At 49.4% G+C, this 19,914-nt stretch overlaps 1 protein-coding gene across 1 annotated transcript in view; it reads right to left on the bottom strand.

Moving 5' to 3' along the window:
* Positions 1-1,101: 1,101 nt before the first annotated feature.
* LOC138542778 (serine-rich adhesin for platelets-like) overlaps positions 1,102-19,914 on the bottom strand; it is a 385,335-nt gene continuing 366,522 nt past the window's right edge. The window contains exons 61-62 of the mRNA XM_069641863.1: positions 6,047-6,271; positions 1,102-1,711 (exon numbers count right to left, since the gene is read on the bottom strand). Coding sequence (XP_069497964.1) covers positions 1,692-1,711; positions 6,047-6,271 — 245 coding nt within the window. The 3' untranslated portion in view covers positions 1,102-1,691. The remainder of the gene's footprint in view (positions 1,712-6,046; positions 6,272-19,914) is intronic.

Raw genomic sequence — 19,914 nt, 5'->3', positions numbered from 1 at the left:
GTTCTCTCAATGGCGTACTCTTTTTTCTTTTCGTGTATGTTGACTAGTAATGACTCACTTTTATTTATTAATAGATTGGCATTGTTACTTCTGAGGATTTTTTTCATTACCTGTACTGAGCATAGTTTGGTCAAGGCCTTCCTTTTACGCATTATGCGCCAAAATCGCTTCATGTTGCTCCAATATGATTTGCAGTTATAAGTTGTCGGCATAAAGGTAAATCAATATAACATGCTATGAAGTAATAATACTATGAAGTATTTGGACCACTTTACTTTCCGTAGCTACTCGTTAAAATACATATTTCTTACAAATTAATTATATATATTTATCACTATTTATTCATTCGAAATAGCAAATAAAGCAAACTAAAAAAGCTTACATAAAGCTAATTAGCTTAATTTTTCCTCCTGGATTGATAGTTAATTACAAACTGTTTGGTCTTCAAAACAACCAGATAGAGAAAAGCAAAGAAAAATACACAAAATCAAAGATGCTTCCTTATTAAAATTGTAGCTGCCAGGTCAGGAGCTCGAACAGAAATCCACGAGTCCATCTTGAGTCCTGGTGTGCTTCCTATCACTGACGCAGCAGGGGCCATGTCATATCTTCTATAAATGATCAAAGGCTCAATGGCAACTGACCGCCCAATTGATTTGCAACTTGGACAGCCAGGTAAAGACTTTTCTTGGATGTTCATGTGAGAGGAAACTTAAGTACATTTTTAGTCACCCACTTTTTCCAGCTCCCCTGGTGATGGAAGGCTCCTTAGAGTATGTTTGAGGGGGTGCCTACTCGTGGAGCTCGGGGTCTTCAGTGAGAACACTGTGCAGGTCAGTTGTTGGTGCTCAGGCAGTCGGATCCCAGGTTTGGTAGCATAGATTCCATTCATCTATTTTTCTGCAGCACCTGTTTTTAAATTGGCTGAAAGCAGTTGCCTCTTTTAGGTTGATTTTTAATTTAATTGATTAATATTTTAGCATTTACCATCCAAAGCTGTTTGAACTCATGACTTTCATGATACTGAAGAATCTGCTTTTGCTCTGGAACGATGGGCAGGATCATGTAACTCGGAATATATAATAAATACTAAGAAACATCTTTAACTAATGCATATTTAATAGTCACTAAATTTTTCCAAAGTAAGAAGGCTTCTGAAAAATGAACATGTCCATCATATTAAACACCATGCTGTCCAACATCGATTAAGCTTCACAAAACACTAAGCAAATTGTTTCTTTCAGAAGATTTAATGTTTCAAAAATAGAGAATATATATTAGTGCTTCATTCAAATAGGAACATTGATTTGAGTCGCAATTTAAAACACATTTTGTGGTCATATGTATAAGAAGCAAAAGATGACACCATTACTTCATTCTTATAAGGCATTGCTCTGTGAATAATTATTTTTTATTATTATTACTAAAATAAAAAACACATAAATCTCAAAATATTTCTTTGCCACGAACATGCTACGAGGATTTCGGTCCTGAAGTAAATAGTCGAGTCCTTTTGGAAATCCCAACACTGCTTAAGTTAAAAAAGTGAAGACTTTCTGTCATGCTTTCATTGAATCAATACAGTCTTTCATGGTAGGATTGTGGAACTCCGAGTGGGACTACTTCTGGCAGCACGTTGTACACAGGCAAATGGAAAGTGACAAGAAGAAATGCTGGTGTCCCAAGTAAGGTTACTTGGACGATCCTAGTCCTGTGAACGGGATGAAACAAACAAGAAACAGAAAGACAACATGACTCGGATTGCCATTGGAAATCTATGGAAGTTGAACAATTCTACATAACTCATTGTAATGACAGGCTCAGTAGACAATTCGACGGCTGGGAATAAGAAGCTTATTGGCTGTTTCTGGGCAGCCATTCACATCTTTCCCTTAGCATCACGAGGGAATAATTCATCATTTTCCTCTGCGTATTTGGCCTCCTTACCGTCCAGTATCACTCTACCACTGGGAATAACATTGGAACTCTTTCGGGCAGCTGAACAGCTATGTCGCCTTCCTTTGGCCCATTAGAGGCATCTTCCCCCCAATTCAGAGGCTGTTTAGTTTCACAAAGTGATGCTAATCCTTGTAAACGCGAGGCCTTCTAAGCGCTGATGCCATCAGTTATGCTGGTAAACAGGACGCGTCCAAAGCAGCCTTGGTGGTCGCCGCTGTTACCAGCAACCGTCCACCTCGATTGAGTGCCATGGGCCATCAATTGAAGGGGGGCGGCAGTTCAGGAAAGGGGGCAGGATGGGGACATGGGTTTTCAGAAAAGTGGACGGGATATATTGTGGGTGGTGACTGGAAGTGTGTCTGGCAGGGGGAGGGGGTGACAGGCCACTTTAAAAGCAGCACATGGGGCCTCATTACGAGAATGGAGGTAGCCATGGTGCTATTAGGTCCATGGCTCCATTACCGGGTTCCTGCAATGGGGCCTTTCCGGGTTACCCCGAGATAGGAGGACCCGGTAAGTCCTCCATGCAAGAACCCTTCCCCATTCCCATTGAGTCCCGATAGGGCTCAATGGGAATGGGGAGGGAGGTAATAACGGGCAGATTACATCTGGCCCGTTATTGCCTTCCTCTTCCCCTCGCGGGAACCGGAAAGCATGCCTGGTTTTACCAGGCGTGCGATCTTGGTCCCGCGATGGGAAGCTCATAATCGGCGCTCCTGGAATGAAGGGGGCCGATCCCGTACCGGACCCCTTCATCACGGGAGCGCCAGCCTTATAATGAGGCCCATAGTCTTTACCCTCCTTTTCGGGTCCTAGGGCATTTTCTTTGCCCACCCTCCTACTCCAGAAAACAGGCTGTGTATTGCAATGTGGTCGCTGGGTTATTCCATGCAATGCTTGTCATGCTGAGCCTCCCTGTGTTGCTTTTCTCCTATGATTGGGTCGTCACAGCGGAGCTACCGGCTGCATCCAATCAGAAAGTGCCATCAAGAACCACACGGATGAAGCACAGCCTGTACTCAGGGGTACGGGACTTCAGTATTGCCAGTAAATGTTGAGGGACGGGCTGTAGGGGGGGGGGCGCCTTCCAACTCTGGATGTGTGGGAAGGGAGTCAAGCAGAAGTATCTCGGAAGTGGCAACGTCAAAGTGAAAGTTATGTGATCTTTAAGTGACGTATAGAGAGGAATGGTTAGGGGGTTTTAAATCGGGGAGACCCCTTGCGAGGAATAAGAGCTTAGTCCTTACTTGGGGTGCCGCTAGGATTCTGAAGTTGTGACATTGATGTTAACGGATCACCTGACCTACCCACACACAAATACCGTGTGTGCCTGTAATTTCATGGGGTGAGGGAAGGGCTGTGCGAAGCAGCGGGGAGAGCCTGGGCTATATGCTTGTGGTCAGGTTTTGGCCAAATTATCTGGGATGTTGGTGTTGCTGAAGGGGCACGTGTGGGCTGTGGCTTCTATGCCTTTGGCTTCATCATAGAGGGTGTATTGATTTGGCTTTTGACCTGTCCCTTAGTTGATGCTACTGCTATGTTAATGAATAAAAGCAAATCTGCCCTCCCAGTTAAGAAATTTGGCAGTCTCTTGGTGTAGCACCCCTTTGCTAGGAACTCCGCAGCTGGGAGTCACAGCAGAGTGCTGCCCGCTTCCTGAAAGTGTGGGGGTTCATGCCCTCCCTAAGCCAAAGGAAGCCGCTGCCCATGTCCATGGTCTTCAGAAGTGTCTCAAGGCTGTGCAAAGTCTTTACCTACCACAGTTGACAAATATTTCAACTACTTCAGGGGGGTGAGGGACTGGGTCAACTCTTCCTGTAGGTTACCCCCACATTTCAGCAGCAGGCTCTTTAACCAAGTGAGCTACACGCCAGCATATGCTTCACATGTCTACTGTGACCATCACACCCATGATCTCCAGCTCTTCCCCTTCAATGCCACTGGGTTATAGTCTAGCCCCCGGCGATGCCTAGCAAGAGTGCATGACCTGCGTGCGCGTGAGTCGCGTTATAGGAAGTGCTGCCTGCTTTGCTGTCCATCTTTGCACATTTTCAGCAGAACCACACGCTAGTCCTGGCTTTCGTGACGGCGGAATAAAGACCACATTGTATATTGAGGATGTTTTCCTGGGCCCAGGGTATGGTGATCAGCCAGCAGGAAAACTGCAGGTAGGAATATATCCGGTGGAATGGAGGCCAGGCAGCTTGCCAGGCAGGCTTTAGGTCGCCGTCCGTTCAGCAATCACAGGTCTTGCCCAGTTTGCAAGGCCAAGGATGGGCGTTGCTTATCGACTGACACCTCATGCTTGTTAAATTCCTCTAGCTCTGTATGTCACACAAGGGTAGTTTCAGGGCTCTTGAAACAAGAAAAGGAAAAAGAGACCGACCTGAGGGAAGCAAAAAAGCCTTGATGAGTGGGCGAGAAAGGGGCAGCACAGCATTTGGTGGTCTGCCCCCTCTGGCCTCCCAGATGTGTGATATCGGGCCTGATTAACAGAAGCGTTTTGTAATGGCGCAATCCCATTGGAAAACGCTTTATAAATCAGGCCTATTATATCCAATCCGAGACCCACAATATTCTGGCTGAATCTGGCCCAAAACATACTGGTCAGTATGTTCAAGTGCTGGAAATGGACAGCATTTACTCTGTGGCCCCAGAGGGCACTGCTTACCAAAGGACACCTCTGCCTTGTTCCGTCTCCAATTCCTCCGCTGCTGCAATACACATTGCAAACATGCAGGGCTTTAAGTGGGCAGGGGCCAGCCCAGACAGGCTCAGAAATCTCGTTCTGAGGCGGGACCATGCCTTGGTTCACTAATATCCCCTGGCTGCCCCAGCCGCTACAGGACAAGGCTTTTCTTTTCTAAAGCCTGAAGCTCTCGCTCATGTACGAGAGCTTCAGGCTGCAAAAAAAATGCCTTTAATCCATAAAGGTGGTGCCGCCGCACCTGCGAGGCATCCTTTCAAGCTAGAGATGCCTGTGGTCCGGTGCCACCATTAAGGAAGAAAGGTGAGGCTGCTGGAAGCGATTACCTTTTTATCGTAAAGCCTAAAGCTGTCGCTCATTCGGGTGAGTTCCAGGCTTTAGGAAAAAAGGCCTCGGCTTCCAGCGGCCTCACCTTTTCATCCTTAATGGGGACGCTGCCCTCCCCAGCGTGGCAAAGGGCAGTGCCACTATTAAGGCTGAAACGGCAAGGCACTGGCACTTGTCAGCAAGCCTTTAGCAAATAAATACAGGGAACAGCACCCTCGCACCCAAAGAGGAGAAGGTTGTTGATTGATCTCCACGAAAGGTTGCATGGCGGGGGTTGCCTGTAGCCCATTGAGCTGGGGCTTGCCAAGGGGGCATGGCTTAACGAGCCAGCAGGCGACTCCTCCACCCCCTGCAGTTAGGCCACGCCCCTTTGATAAGACCCAGCTCATTTTCCAGTGGCACTTAAGGCATGCAAACTTGATTTTCACTACTGAGGCAGACATGCGCCATAACTGCATAAGATTACACCTTAGAGATCGAAAATGTAGCCCCATATTATTGGCAAAGCGTGTTGGCGAGGAATGCCAACTTAAAAGTGCAATTCGGAAGAAGTTCAAGATAAATACAAAATGGCATAAATAACTTAGAGTAGGGTTAGAAACAAATACAAGCTTGCTCCCTTTTTTCCCCCTGCACTTATCAAACATACCCTGTCTGCTGTCTCGACCGAGCGCTTGCCACTTGCTGGCTGCACCACCACTGTTTTTGTTGCCTTTGTTATTTATTTATTTTGTATTATTTATCTGTTTTTCCTTTGCTCTGCACTTTCCACTTCTCCTCCCTTCCATGCACTTTTCACCCTTCCCTCTCCCATGCACTTGCGCGTTCTCAAGGCCACTGGGCCTAGTAAAATCCTTGTTTTTTGTTCTTCTTTGTTCCACTCCCTTGTCTTGTGCTCTGAACCACTTGTGTACATGCGCGATGCAAATAAAATATCATATCATATCATATCATATCCAAGAGCGTACTATTATAGGGGCTTTGGCATGGAATGCAAACCATACTTTCCTCGCATGCACCAATAGTTTCAGAGGGGCGCAAAGAGCCATTTACCTGAGACGGTGACTGGATCACTCTCCCCGGAAGGACTCACGGCGGTGACTTCCAAGGTAGCGGACGTGACTGGCACTTGACAGGAGAGGCTGTCTGTTTGGCAGAGGACGTTTCCAGAGCTGGCATCTTTCACCATGTACTCTACTGCGTACAGCGAGGCTTGCCAGGAAATTACCATGTGGTCCCCATTCAGAGTTGGCGTGTTCACTACTGGCGGGCATGGTGCTGAAAGATAAAGTGTCCGACATGTCAAGCACAGATGTTACAAAACTGCTGGATATCAACCTTCCCCTCCAATAGAGTTTGGCCCAGCCGCCTTTGTTTGCCTCTCGTTGGCTATCATTATGGGTCAGAAGTGATTCTGTGGAACGCTTACTGGTATCTGGGGTTGGGGGTGTACATAGCTCAACGATGGTCAACAATCATGGACACGTTTTGCCCTTATATGGGCTTGCATTAAGGAAAACGTAAATCTCCACCTGAAATGTACATTCCCAACCAGCCATGTCTCTCCTCCAATGTTATTCCTATGAGCTTTCCCATACTTGACCCCGCTGGAGTGAGAATGTACAGTAGGTTATTTTGGGGGTCAGGGGGTTATAGCAGTAGCGGAGGCCGGTTTTGGTGCCAGGGGGTCGGCTAATAGGCACCAGCGGGAAGCTGGAGGGCACACTGGGGAGCAGGGGCGTAGTCGCCTCCTGGCTCTGCCACTGGGATATAGTCAGTGGTGGAAATGGAAATTATTTGGTGGGGGATCCCACAAGTGCCGGAGTGGGGGAGGAGTTGGGGGGGCAGAGGGGCGTGGTCTAGAGGGGGCAGGGTTGGTAGTGGCCATCCGGTCAGATAAATACTTCAAAAAAGAAAGAAAAAAAAGCGCCCACAAAGGCAACATTGCCTTTTACCGCCGGCCAGGGCTTTAAGTGGGGCGGGGCCTGCAGGGGCTCAGCCCCAGCAGGCTCTGCAATTTCGATTTGAGGCGGGGCCCTGTGGGGCCCACTAATCTCCCCTGCCAGCCCCGGCCACTACACGAAAAGGATTTTTTTCTGAAGCCTGAAGCTCTCCCTCGTGTGCGAAAGTTTCAGGCTCCAGAAAAAAATCTCTTTCAGCCATAATGGTGGCATCGCACCTGCGAGGCATCCCTTTAATCAAGTGATGCACGTAGGCCGGTGCCACCATTATGGAAAAAACGTGAGGGCGCTGGAAGCAGAGGCCTTGCTTTCTAAATACTGAAGCTCCCGCGGATTCGCGGGAGTTTCAGTCTTAAGGAACAGGGCATCACTTCCAGGCGCCTCACCTTTTCAGCCTTAATGGTGACGCTGCCCCTACTCAGCTGGCAAGGGGCAGCGCCACCATTAAGGCTGAATAGGCGAGGCCCTGTCCCCTGCCAGGCAAGCCTATAGAAAATAAATGCAGAGATCACCACCCTCTCCCCAGGGGGGAGAGGGTGTTGATCACTACAAAAGGCTGCCTGGCAGGGGTGCCAGTGGCCCATTGAGCCATTTTTTCCAGCGCTGTTCATGGGCTTGGGCGGCTGAATCTGGCCGGATCCCGAGATCCGGCTACACATCTGGTGCCGGATCTCGGATCCGCCGAGAGCCGGCCCAATGACCAGCACTGGTTATAGTACTTCCTAATGGGACAGTTTTTACTGTTTTCTGAGAATAATACATGCTTGCTTCCCTATAACTTTTATAATTGGCATCTGACCCATCAGCAGCAGTTTTAACATGCACAGAGGAGGGAGAGCGAGACTAAAAGCAATGACTAATTAATGGCGACGGTATTTCAGTCACTACTTCAATTAAAAACAAACCTCAAGTGGCACACAACGATTTAGAACCTGCTGGGAAAAGATTTCATGCGTCAATACTTTGCATTTTTGTAAAATAAATTCACATTCTCACACTCCACACAAACTACAGGCTACCCTTTTCATGTCACATCACACTTGGGCCGGTGCCTTGCAGTGAAACAGATTTAACTATACAGGATCACCATTCAAATGCTGGTGAACGGGAAATGTACACTAATCCCAGAAAGACTCACTATTTATGCAATGAATACTGCATATTGTGCACGTGCGTGAAACCAGAGGGCACATTCCTTTCGACCAATGACAAGCAAACACTGCTGTGGTTTCCTTCAGCCAGCAGCATACAATGGGGTGAATTCTACCGCCCTCACCGCCTGGCTGGAATAGGGCTGCTTACAGAAGAAACCTTTCTGCAGTGCACGCGCATGTTGCAAGTTATTAGTACTTGGGCCAAGTTTACCTTAGGATAACACCTATTCTACCAATGCATTGTTGCACCACGGCACATTTTACCATAGTGTTAATGCAAAATGGTATCAGCACTAGGGCAAACATTGCCTCAGGGAAACATGCACTGAACGCATTTCTTCACCGCACTAGGGCAATCTTTTCTGTGAGACTCTTCTGGATGCCTTCCCACCGCTTGCTGTGCTCACATGGATGTGCTCACATGGCTGTGCTCATGTGCGAAACGAGTTGCTCCTTCTTCTTCTTCTTCTTCTTCTTAATTATCGGATGTGTGGGCGGACCCACGCCGGCGCTTCCCCATCCTAAAGGATGATGTGCACCAGACCCACCAATCAATACTTGTCTTACATAAACTCACAACTCCTCCCACCGCCCCGTCTGCCTCACAAAATCCAACATCACACTGTTACTCCTCATGCCTCTCAGCCCGTCACCTCCCAGCAAAGCCTTCCCACTCAGCTCAGCCACACCCAGCGCAGATAACCGAACCCTCATCAATTCTCTCTCCTCAACATGTCTCTCACATCTAAGCAGAAAATGTCCCACAGTCTCAGGCACACCACACACCGCACAATCCCTCGTCTCACGCTTCCCCACTCGATACAGACAGTCATTCAGCCCCACATGCCCTATCCTCAATTGATTCAGCATCACCTCCTCCCCCCTCCTCCATTCCAGACTCCCCGCATCCACCTTCACCGACACTTTCCCACGAACACCAAACATCCACCTGCCCTTCACCCCACTCACCCACCTCTCCTGTCACTCATCCATGACCCGTATCACCACCACAGCCTTCACCTTATCCACACTCAAAGGCAGCCTCACATCAACCGCTCCCCTTCTCATACCCTCACCCGCCGCCAGATCCACCAACTCATTACCCAAAATGCCACTGTGACTGGGGACCCACGCCAACTCCAAATCCATTCCCCCACACACACACCCATCAATCTTCCTCCTGATGTCCAAAATCACATCCTTCCTGTCGCCATCCCCTGCCACAATCTCCTGCAACCCACTCAATGAATCTGAAAACATCACCACCTTCTCTAACCCCAACTCGCACACCCTATCAATCGCTAATGCAATCGCCACCAACTCAGCCGTACAGATCGACACATCATTCGTCAATCGTCCCACTATATACTCCCCAGTGCTTTCCAGATAATACGCCATACCCACTCTCCCAGACACAGGGTCTTTCGAACCATCCGTGAACACCTTGCATCCTTCCTTTCCTGCCACATACGCCTGACCCAAAGCTTTGATCTCGCCCCGCAATCCTCTCTTCTTCGACACCACATTCGCCAACCCCAAACACACCTTTGGAGACCCCATCATCCACCTCGGCCATCTCTCCAAATCCGTACCTGTCACAGTCATCAAATCGCCCACACCCCACTGCACTCCCTTCTCCCACATGTGAAACCCAAAAGTGCTCCCTTCCTCCTCCACCGGTCCCTATAATAGTCAAACCTCCAATCATACTTCAAACATTCACGCACCGGATGAGCCACACTCTTCGCACTGCACTTCACCCACCATCTCTTATTCAATGCATCCTTCCTCAACCCCAACGGCATCTCCCCCACAAGCACCTGAACCGCATTCACTGGAGAGGACCTCATCACACCCGAACACACCCTCAATGCCCTCGCCTGTACCCTATCCAACCGCAACTTCTGACTCACCGTGAAACCCACTGACACCTGGCATCCAAAATCCATCACACTCAGAATCAACCCCTTATACAACATTCGTAGACACTTCTGCTGCGCACCCCACTCTTTCCCAGTCACCGCCCGCAGCAAATTCAACCTACGTTTACACTTATCCACCATACCATTCACCTGCAAATTCCAGTTTAACTTCCTATCCAAAAGCACCCCCAAGTACCGAAACTCTTCCACGCTTTTCACCCTCTCCCCTTTCAAAACTAAGTCCAACCCTTGCTGCACTCTTCTCCTTTGCCTTCTATGTTGTCAATAGACTAAAAAAAAACAAAAAAAAACAGAATTGCACACGTACGTCTCCTGTGCACGCGTACGCCACCTATGCACGCGCACGCCACCTATGCACGCGCACGCCACCTGTCCGACCTAACAATGTACTTGTCATAGAAGTGATTTACTCCCAACATTTTAATCATAGAAGTATGTTGACTTCCAATTAAAATGATTAGTTTCCACGTCTTACTTGTAATTCCATGACTTCCTATCTCCCAAAAAGGTGACATGTGCGATGACCTCTGTGTTGTCAACAATGTAGCACAAGAAGTGAGAACTGATGATCACTTCCGTATTGACAAGCTACTTTCCGTGCTAAGCAATTGCGCATTGTACGAAGGTTACAGTGTCACCAGGGTAAGAAGTTCTGCAATGCACGAGGCAATGCACTGCAACCTTTAAGAGCAATACGAAGAAAGCGTCTCCTCTCATCGTTCCCTGAATGCACTGACCCCTCCGGTGAACCCAACCCCAGGGAATGGAACACTTCTCCTTCCCTTTCCATTTCCTTGTTTCTCATCTAGAGACTACCTGGCTACAGCACTACGTTTGGGGATGGACTCACAGCTGTTATCTCCAGTTCCCTTTCTGCACACCACAGTGTATGCATCTTAGGAGACTTCCATACCTGGCCAGAGTTACCATTCGAGCAGGCTTGGCAAGAGACTATTCCCGAACCTAGAAGGATTAGACCTTCATTTTCTAATCTATGACGCAACACACTTAGCTGGGAACACCCTAGTAGCCATTTCCTTCCCCACCAGTCCCCTGAAGGCCGTGCCCTCTCGGAGGATGCCATGGGTGGATGATTCAGCTCTGTTCTTCTCAGTAATTCAGCGCCTCCTCACACAGGAACATGTGTCCCATGTAGACCCTTAAAAGCAATCAACCTTGATGACGAGCTGATCCCCCTGCCCAAGAAACTATCCCCACTCTACCCACAATTTCCAGCCCATTGATAGCAAAACAATCCATCGAACACTGGATTCATGTGCCATTCGATGCACCTGACCCTCAGAGAGTGGAAAATGTCTGAAGCCACTTAATGCACCTGGTTGGTTCTCTGATCAATTAAATAAACTATGGCACACTAACAATTTACTCATATACACCGGAGGAAAAACACAGACCCACTGACAAGAGTGCCTACCTCACACATAGAAGAGGTTATCACTTGGAGATGCCCACGCCAAATCAAAACATTGCTCCCAAAGACTCCTCGACGATTCAAACCGCAAAGAGAGGCTTCTCAAAGAACTTTGCAACTCATGTGCGGCCCATTTTTACAATACGCTTATCTCCCTAGATTCTGGAATGCAAGCAAACATCAGAGCGCCTCTCCAGCTTACCCCCACACCACCCCTCCTCTTCCACCTCTCAAACAATGTATATCTCTACTGCGGTTCCCTCTAAAAAAACAGAGTATTTGTTATATAAAAGCTCTACTGCAGGTGCTCCCGCCAACCCTCACCCTGTCCATCCTCATATCCCTACTTGATGTCCCTCAGCTGGCAGCACATGTCACCAGATCTCTAATAAACGCAGCCTTTACTACAAGGATAGTTCCCCCAGAGTTCGAGGTTGCATATTGTAAACCTTTATTAACAAAATAAGCACTCAACGAAGACAATCCCAATAATTGCTCAGCCATTGCGAACAACCAGTATTTGGCAAAAATCGCAAATAAAGCCGGTTACAACCAACACATGAGATTTGTAGAAGAGAATGTCATCCTTTACATAGTGCAAGCTGACTTCAGGCCACTGCACAGTACAGGATTGTGTCTTCTTTACACCTGGAACAAACTGAAAATCAATGCAAACTGAGATAAAGGATTTGTGTTAATACTACTTCATGCATTCAAGTTCTTCACAACCTTTGCCATTACCTATTTGACCGTGGAATCAGAGATAGAGTCCTTGAGTGGTAAATGTCCTTCCTAAATTAACAAGCCCATTGCAACTTCCTTGATCCTTCCATTCTGATTTTTTTTAAAGTCCAGTCGGGGTACCCAAGGGGTCACACTCTCCCTTCCATCCTTCAGTATTTACCTCTCCTCCCTCCCTTCTTTCGTAAGAGCTGTTCCTCTCTCCTGGTACACCTCAGCATTCAGCACATAACGAATCCTTAAAGTTCACAACCAGGCCACTCCCCTCTTTGATATCTCAGAGTGTATTTATATGATTGACACCTGCTTGGCACAACCATCTTCTGCTCAACACAGAAAAAACAGAAGTCCTTCAAAAATACTGCCACTGAAGACACTCCTGAAAGGAACGCACACATCAATGCCAGCTTAAGGTGACTCTCAGAGTACACACAAAAACCTAGGTGTGACTTTAGATGTCCAACTCTCCCTCGAACCACAACTTACAGCAGCGTCCAAAGATACACCGGAAAGCAAATATACTGGAAAGCCCTTCAAAAAGGTCCTCCTTTAGTTTGCCTTTCCCATAAGCATGCCCAAGTGCACCTCATCATTACTAGACCTCAGGGAGTCCAGAATGCAGCTGCTCAGACCTTACTTTAATTGAGCCGCAGAGAGCACCTCTCCCCTGCTCTGCAGAGAGTACCTCTCCCCTGCTCTTCGGTCTCTGCACTGGCTGCCTGCAGGTAGGAGAATCGCTTTTCTAACACACTTTGCCTAACCTTTAAAGTGCTCCATGGAAAGGGCCCCAAATTCCTTCAAGCAAAACTGAACGGACACACTCCTACTCTGAACCTCAGATCAGCCTCACTAATGACTTTGATGGTGCCAACCTATTGAAAAAACAAATTGGGATGGCCATTCTTTTCAACTCTTGCACCTCAACTTTCGAACTCTCTCCCCAAATATATTAGAACAATCCTACATTTCCCGAGATTCCTATAAACCTGGATGTTTCTCTACTAGGATTGTGAGAAACCTTCTCAGCAGCTTGGGAAGTGCTTAACCTTCCGCAGCGAAGGTTCCCTTTCTGTTTGCCATGCACCTGTTTATCATTTCACCTATTCAATCATACATCTATTTCATGTCTTGCCATCACAAATGGCTAGCCTGGGCTTGCAGGGCTTTCTTGATACCAAGTAATCGTATGCTTGTGCTCATGGTTCATCCTCACCAATGGGAATTTTTTGGCAACCCCTCTCCTTTCACTGAATACATGCGCCCTGTTCACAACTTATCGGTTTTCCAGACATCTTCACAAGCGCAAACAGCGTCAGGAAGCGAGCTTTATTTAGAAGGAAGGTCACCCAGGGACATATTCCATTACTGTCTTCTATTTATGATCATATTGGATCATTGACTTTCAGACCCTCTTTCTACAGTAGATGACTTATCTGACCGAAGCGACTTTATTTGAATTTTGGACATTCCCCCCTTTCCCACACATGAGGGCACCTGACTTTGGTTTGGCATGGAGGGTGGAGGGTTGTTGAATCATTTTCTAACTGTATCCACCTTTATTCTTTCAATGCACATCCAACTATTGGCCCTGACATTTCTATTTGCGGGCTAGGTATTACCAACTCCCATGAACTCTTCTCAGGAGCGAGTTTCAACATTACTTTCTGGTTAAAACAGCCTCGGAAACTTACTGGAACTCTGAAACATATCTCAAGGCCTCTAGGAATCCATAAGCAGATTTCAATAAACCACCACAACAGATTTTAACATTAGTAACCTCCAGAAAAAGAGATTGCCATTAGGGTCACTCCTCTCCCTGCTTCCAGGTCTCACCCTTTGCTGACTAAACATCCACAATGATTTACATAGATCCCTGCTCCCACCACCCCTCTGCCTTCTGTATACCTCACCCTACTCTTGTGAGCCATGTGTGTATGTCTTGTCACCCATCTTTCACTACCTTTGCTCCCTCCACTCCCTGCTTTCCCTTTTTGTTTTCATACCATGGTCATCCTCAAACTCTCTAGCTCTTACTCCACAGACTCTAAAGCCATTTCTGCCATCAATTCCATCATCCATTCCTGGATGAGTCAGAACTTCAGGGCGTTGAATGCTGACAAAACGGAGATCCTGATTGCTGGATCTAGTCACATGTTAAAGAACCTATCTAGGGGCGTGGCCAACGCTGATGGCGTAAAGACGTGACTGTGTGGAGCTCCCGTCCCGATCCTGGCCTAGATCCTTTATTCGACCCTTATTCCTGGCCCGATTGTGTGCCAAAACTTATACCCAAGTGGGGGAAGTGATTCTGACCCCGTTCGGCGCTGGAACGAGAAGAATCGGAACCAGCGTCCCCGAAAACGCAACCTCGGAACTGACGCCCCCGAGCGAAACAAGATGGCGGACGACAGCGAGGCCTGACGGAGGGGCGGACCGAGCGGGCTGCGAGGCGAAGGGAAGAGGTTCCATCGGGCTTCGCCTCCCCTGTCCCTACGCAAGTGGCGGAAAGTCCCCAGCAAAGTCATCGTCCGAAAGACCGGACACCCTCGCTTTTCCCTGCTCCTCGGGACTCGTCCTGCCGCTGGATGCCACCGAGCACATGAGGAGACCACCACACTGCCAAGGGGAGCGGACGGAGTCACATCCATCGCCCCGGGACCACTGCGGAGGGGACACGAGATGTGCATAGCCCACTGACGCGATCTGCTGACCGCGAGGAGCTCTGTGCGAAGGAGCGGCGGAGACCTAAACAGGGGCCCTCCTCCTCTCCCCCCGAACGGACGGCCCGAGGACTGAGGAGTGAACAGTTTACCCACCAACGCACCGGTAAGCCTGCAGACCCTATCCTAGCGCTTGGGAGCCGGAACTCGCCTGTACCATAGACGACGGGGCCCAGCGAGGCCACGGCCCGGAGTGTCGGGAAATCGCTGAGTGCCCTGTCGCACTGCCGGGGGAACACCCTGCATCGTGTCGCCAAGGAACACCGCTGCTCTTCACTGAAATACGCCGTCCTGTGGGGCCGACGGAGGGCTCATCCCTGTTACCACACTACCAGGTGGGACAAATGTCTACTTCGCGCAACAAGAACAGGGGTGCCACAATCATGGACTCATTCTCAGGGGCTAAACCCAAACAGCCCAACCAACATGAGATCCCCACGCAGACTGAAACCCCAACAACTGCTACCGACCCCAGCAACGCCCAAGTGCTCCAAGCTATCGCAGCACTCCAAACGTGCATGGAGACCAGGATAGACGAACTCAAGGTGGACATGCAGCTAATCCGCCAAGACGCCCGCAACATGGCAGAAAGAATAAACAAAGTGGAAATAAACCTCCGGGACACCACGGACACTGCCAAGGACTTAAAGCAGAAAGTCATCACACTTGAGAGGCAAGTGGCTCATCTTGAAGCGAGATCCGAAGAAGCAGAGGGTAGAGCCCGCCGCAATAACATCAGAGTCCTGGGCGTTCCGGAGGGGATGGAAGGCGCTGACCCCACAGAATTTATCGAGTCCCTACTAATGCAGGAAGTCGGAGCTGGCAAACTCACACAGGGCTTCTCCATCGAGAGAGCCCACCGCGCCCTACAAAAGCGGCCCCCTCCGGGATCACACCCTCGCCCAATGATTGCCAAGGTCTTGAACTTTCGTGACAGGGAAACAATCCTCAAATTCTCGAGGGATGGAGGTGACATCAGACGCGATGGCTCCAAGATTGTAATCTATCCCGATTATACCCCGCAAGTCCAGCGAGCCAGGAACTCGTTCATACCTATCAAAGCCCAACTGCGGAAGTTCGACCTTAAATACATGCTACTGTACCCCTCGCGCCTCAAGATTCTACACAAAGGTAAAGCCGTCTACATGGAGACCCCGGCGGCAGCCACTATGTGGATGGAACATAATAACCTGGCCGAGGGAGAGGACCACGTTTCGACACCCAACGGCTAAACCCAAACAGATCCGATACAACAATGATTGATTAGTTCTCTCAAGGACGGGAGTTCCGCGGACCACCCCACAGACATCGGCGCAACCCACCCCACCCCAAGCATGGCTGGCCCAAGGCCAACACCACAACCGCACCACATGACCTGGACAGGCCGATGGGTAGCGGATGCCCCCGAGCGTTGTCCTCCCAGAACAGCTGCTGGGAGCAACACACAGTTAACTTTTTTGTTCAATCCACCTGTTCGAGTGGAAGTTAAATTCGTTTATAAGTCTCCGATTAACACGTCAACGCAACAATCAAGGCCAACAGGAAGAAAGCAGAGCATAGACCCTGGGGGCGACCACTCGGCACACAGAGCTGGCTCAAGGAGGGTGGAGCCAGCGCCCTGGCCACATTGCCATCATCATGCCCACACGCCTTAAAATCGCCACCTGGAATGTGAGGGGCTTAGGTACCTACTTACGCCGGAACAGAATAAAATCCTATCTACACAGAAAGAAGATAGGGTTGGTCCTATTACAAGAAACACATCTAACCAAGGAAGCCATGGCAGCACTCCAATCATACTGGGGTGGACAAGGGTTTGGGTCCACATACTCCAAATTCGCCAGAGGGGTGTTCACCTGGATCAGCCCTCACATCCCCTTCCAGCTCACCAAAATCGAACAGGATCCCGATGGAAGGTATGTCATAATTCTGGGCCACATTGAACAAACAGAGATCTGCATAGTCAACTCATACCTCCCCAACAACAACATCCCTGCGCACCTCACCAAGTTAAGCACAAAGATTGCGCCCTATAGAGATGCATTCCTTATCTGGGGAGGCGACTTTAACTGCATCAGTGACCCTGCACTCGACAGGTCGACCCCCCCCTTGGCTGGCCCATCAACTGCCACCACCGCCCTGAACACCATGCTGAACCGCCTAGACCTGGTCGACATCTGGCGGGAACAGCACCCCAAGGATCGTGGCTATTCCTTCCACTCCTCACCGCATAATCTTTACACCAGAATCGACTACCTCTTCATTGGCAGAGAGAGCTTCCCCCAGATCGACTCTTCCAACTACCTGGGCCGCACCATCTCTGACCACTCTCCCCTTGTAATTGAATGGAACATCACTGGACCCAGATCCCCCATACCCACATGGAGGATGCCCACTGAGGCACTTAAAGACCCCGAGTTCAGGGAAAGCCTTAGAGAAACCATAGAGAACTACATCAATGAGAATAAAGGCAGTGTAGCCCACCTAAGCACGGTCTGGGATGCTCTCAAAGTGGTTGTAAGGGGAGAGGTCATAGCAAAGGCCGGAGGCATGAGGAAACGCCTAAGAACTGAACTCGAATCACTAGAAGCTGAAATAGAGCAGCTAGAATCCAACACCCTGGACCTCCAACCACAGGAAGTCAAGCTGGCCAGCTCTAGGGCCGCCTGCAAGGAAGCCTGGGACAGATTGGCCAAATTTGATTATATCACCAGAACCAACAGAACGCACGCCCATGCCGACAAACCTGGCAGACTACTCGCCTGGCTGTGTAAGAAAGAACACCCTAAGTTCCCGACCACTGCCCTAAGAGATGCCGATGGCACGCTACAAAGGTCCCAACAGGGAATTAACGACACCCTTAGGCTGTTCTACACCCAGCTGTACTCCCACGCTGAAGAGGTACCCCCCGAGGACATCTCAAACACCCTGGACGAAATTGGCTTGCCCCTTCTCCCCCTGCCACACAGGGAGGCTCTAGATGCTGACATCGATATAGAGGACATAAAAGACGCCATTAAGTCACTGGCCACCTGCAGGGCACCGGGCAGTGACGGGCTGCCCGCTGAATTTTACAAAGCCTATGAGCCGGAACTGTCCACGCTGCTACACGAGGTATTCCAAGAAGCCTACGAGTCGGGCACCCTGCCCGAGAGCATGCGAGAGACTTTATTGGTTCCGCTCCTCAAGCCTGGTAAGCCTGCGGATGACTGTGACTCCTATCGCCCTCTCGCTATGCTCAATTACGATGTTAAAATTCTCACAACCATATTGGCCAAGCGGCTGTCCAGGGTGATCGGAGAAGTGGTGCACCCCGACCAGAGTGGCTTTGTGCCGGGCCGCAACACCACTGCCAACCTACGCAGATTACAACACATATTGTCACATCCCTCTCACACTGGGCAAGCCCACACATTACTTTCTTTAGACGCCATCAAGGCATTCGATTCAATTTTCTGGGAATGGCTGATTGCGGTACTCAGGGAGTTTGGCTTCGGAGAACGATTCATTCGCTGGATCATAATTCTCTACACCAAGCCGCGAGCACGGGTGAAGACTGGTCGACTCATATCCACGGCATGGGATATACAAAGGGGCACACGGCAGGGCTGTCCGCTCTCCCCCATGCTATACATAATAGGGCTTGAACCCATTGCCATTTTTTTCAGGAAACAATTCTTTGATGCTGGTATCAGGATTGATGGGGTGGACCATATAATTTCCCTGTACGCGGATGATGTTCTCCTCTACGTGAGGGATCCGCAGCTGAATGTCCCAACTATGCTGGAGGTCCTTGACAACTTTGCCAAGGTGTCAGGCATACACTTTAGCAAACGCAAGTCCTGTCTGTTTCCGCTGGGCGCCCTCAGGGACACACATGTTGATGACCTCCCCTCACTGGGTATAGGATGGTGCCCCACTACGTTCCGCTATCTAGGCATTAATATTTACCACACGCCTGAACTCATGCACGCCAACAACACGGTAGCGGCACTTCCCCCCTTGCGCAAGTCAATCGGGTTTTGGGCTCGCCTCCCCCTATCCATGATGGGCAGGGCTTCCATCATTAAGATGATCGTCCTCCCCAGATTTCTCTATGGCTTCCAAAACATTTCGTATTACATTAGGGCTCCCTTCTTCCGTCTCTTAGGGAAGATACTTACAGACTTCCTGTGGGGAACTAGTAGGCACAAATTTGCATTATCCACCCTGACCCTCCCTTACGAGCAGGGAGGCATCCGGCTCCCTGATCTGGAGCGTTACTATCTGGCTGCTCAACTAAGCTTTGTGGCTAAATGGCTAGCCGATGATGTTACCCCTGAAACACTGCTCTTACAGCACTCGACGGCCCCAATCCGATTAAATGAACTCATTTGGGCCCCTCAACGTCTTGTGGGGGGGATACCCTTCTTAGCTACCCTGGGTCGTCAGGTATGGCAAAGGGTTAAAAGTCTTCTCCGCCTACAGCACAGTTACAATCCAGACACACCGCTCTTAGCTGACCTATGCCAGAACTCAGTAGACCTTGCCTCTATTCGACACTGGGAAAGGCTGGGAGTATACACGTGGGGGGACCTATACAGTGAGGGCACTTTCCGGGACTTCTCCTCCTTGCAGCTCGATGATGGCGTCCCAGCCGGTCAATTCCTTTGGTACGCAAGGATCCGCAATTTGGCTAGAACTAAATGGGACACGTGGCCTGAGGAGCCCGAATCCGACACCTTCATAACGCACCTATACAGCCTGGGAGACGGGTGGAGGCCTGTGTCCCGCATATATAGCCACCTAATTGACAGGCCTAACCCCCGCAGCAAGGACCTCAAAACCAGGTGGGAGAGTGATTTGGGCCACGAACTGTCCGAAGCTGAATGGAATAGAGCATTAGCGTTCCCCAATGCGGTATCCAGAAACTCTAGATTTAAATTAATTCAACTCAACATGCTATATCGATCATACTTGACACCGCTTAG

This window comes from Ambystoma mexicanum, chromosome 1q, assembly GCF_040938575.1.
Source record: "Ambystoma mexicanum isolate Mex_15411 chromosome 1q, UKY_AmexF1_1, whole genome shotgun sequence".
Taxonomy (NCBI): domain Eukaryota; kingdom Metazoa; phylum Chordata; class Amphibia; order Caudata; family Ambystomatidae; genus Ambystoma; species Ambystoma mexicanum.
The sequence above is the reverse complement of the archived record's forward strand: the minus strand, read 5'-3'. Positions and strand labels throughout refer to the sequence as shown.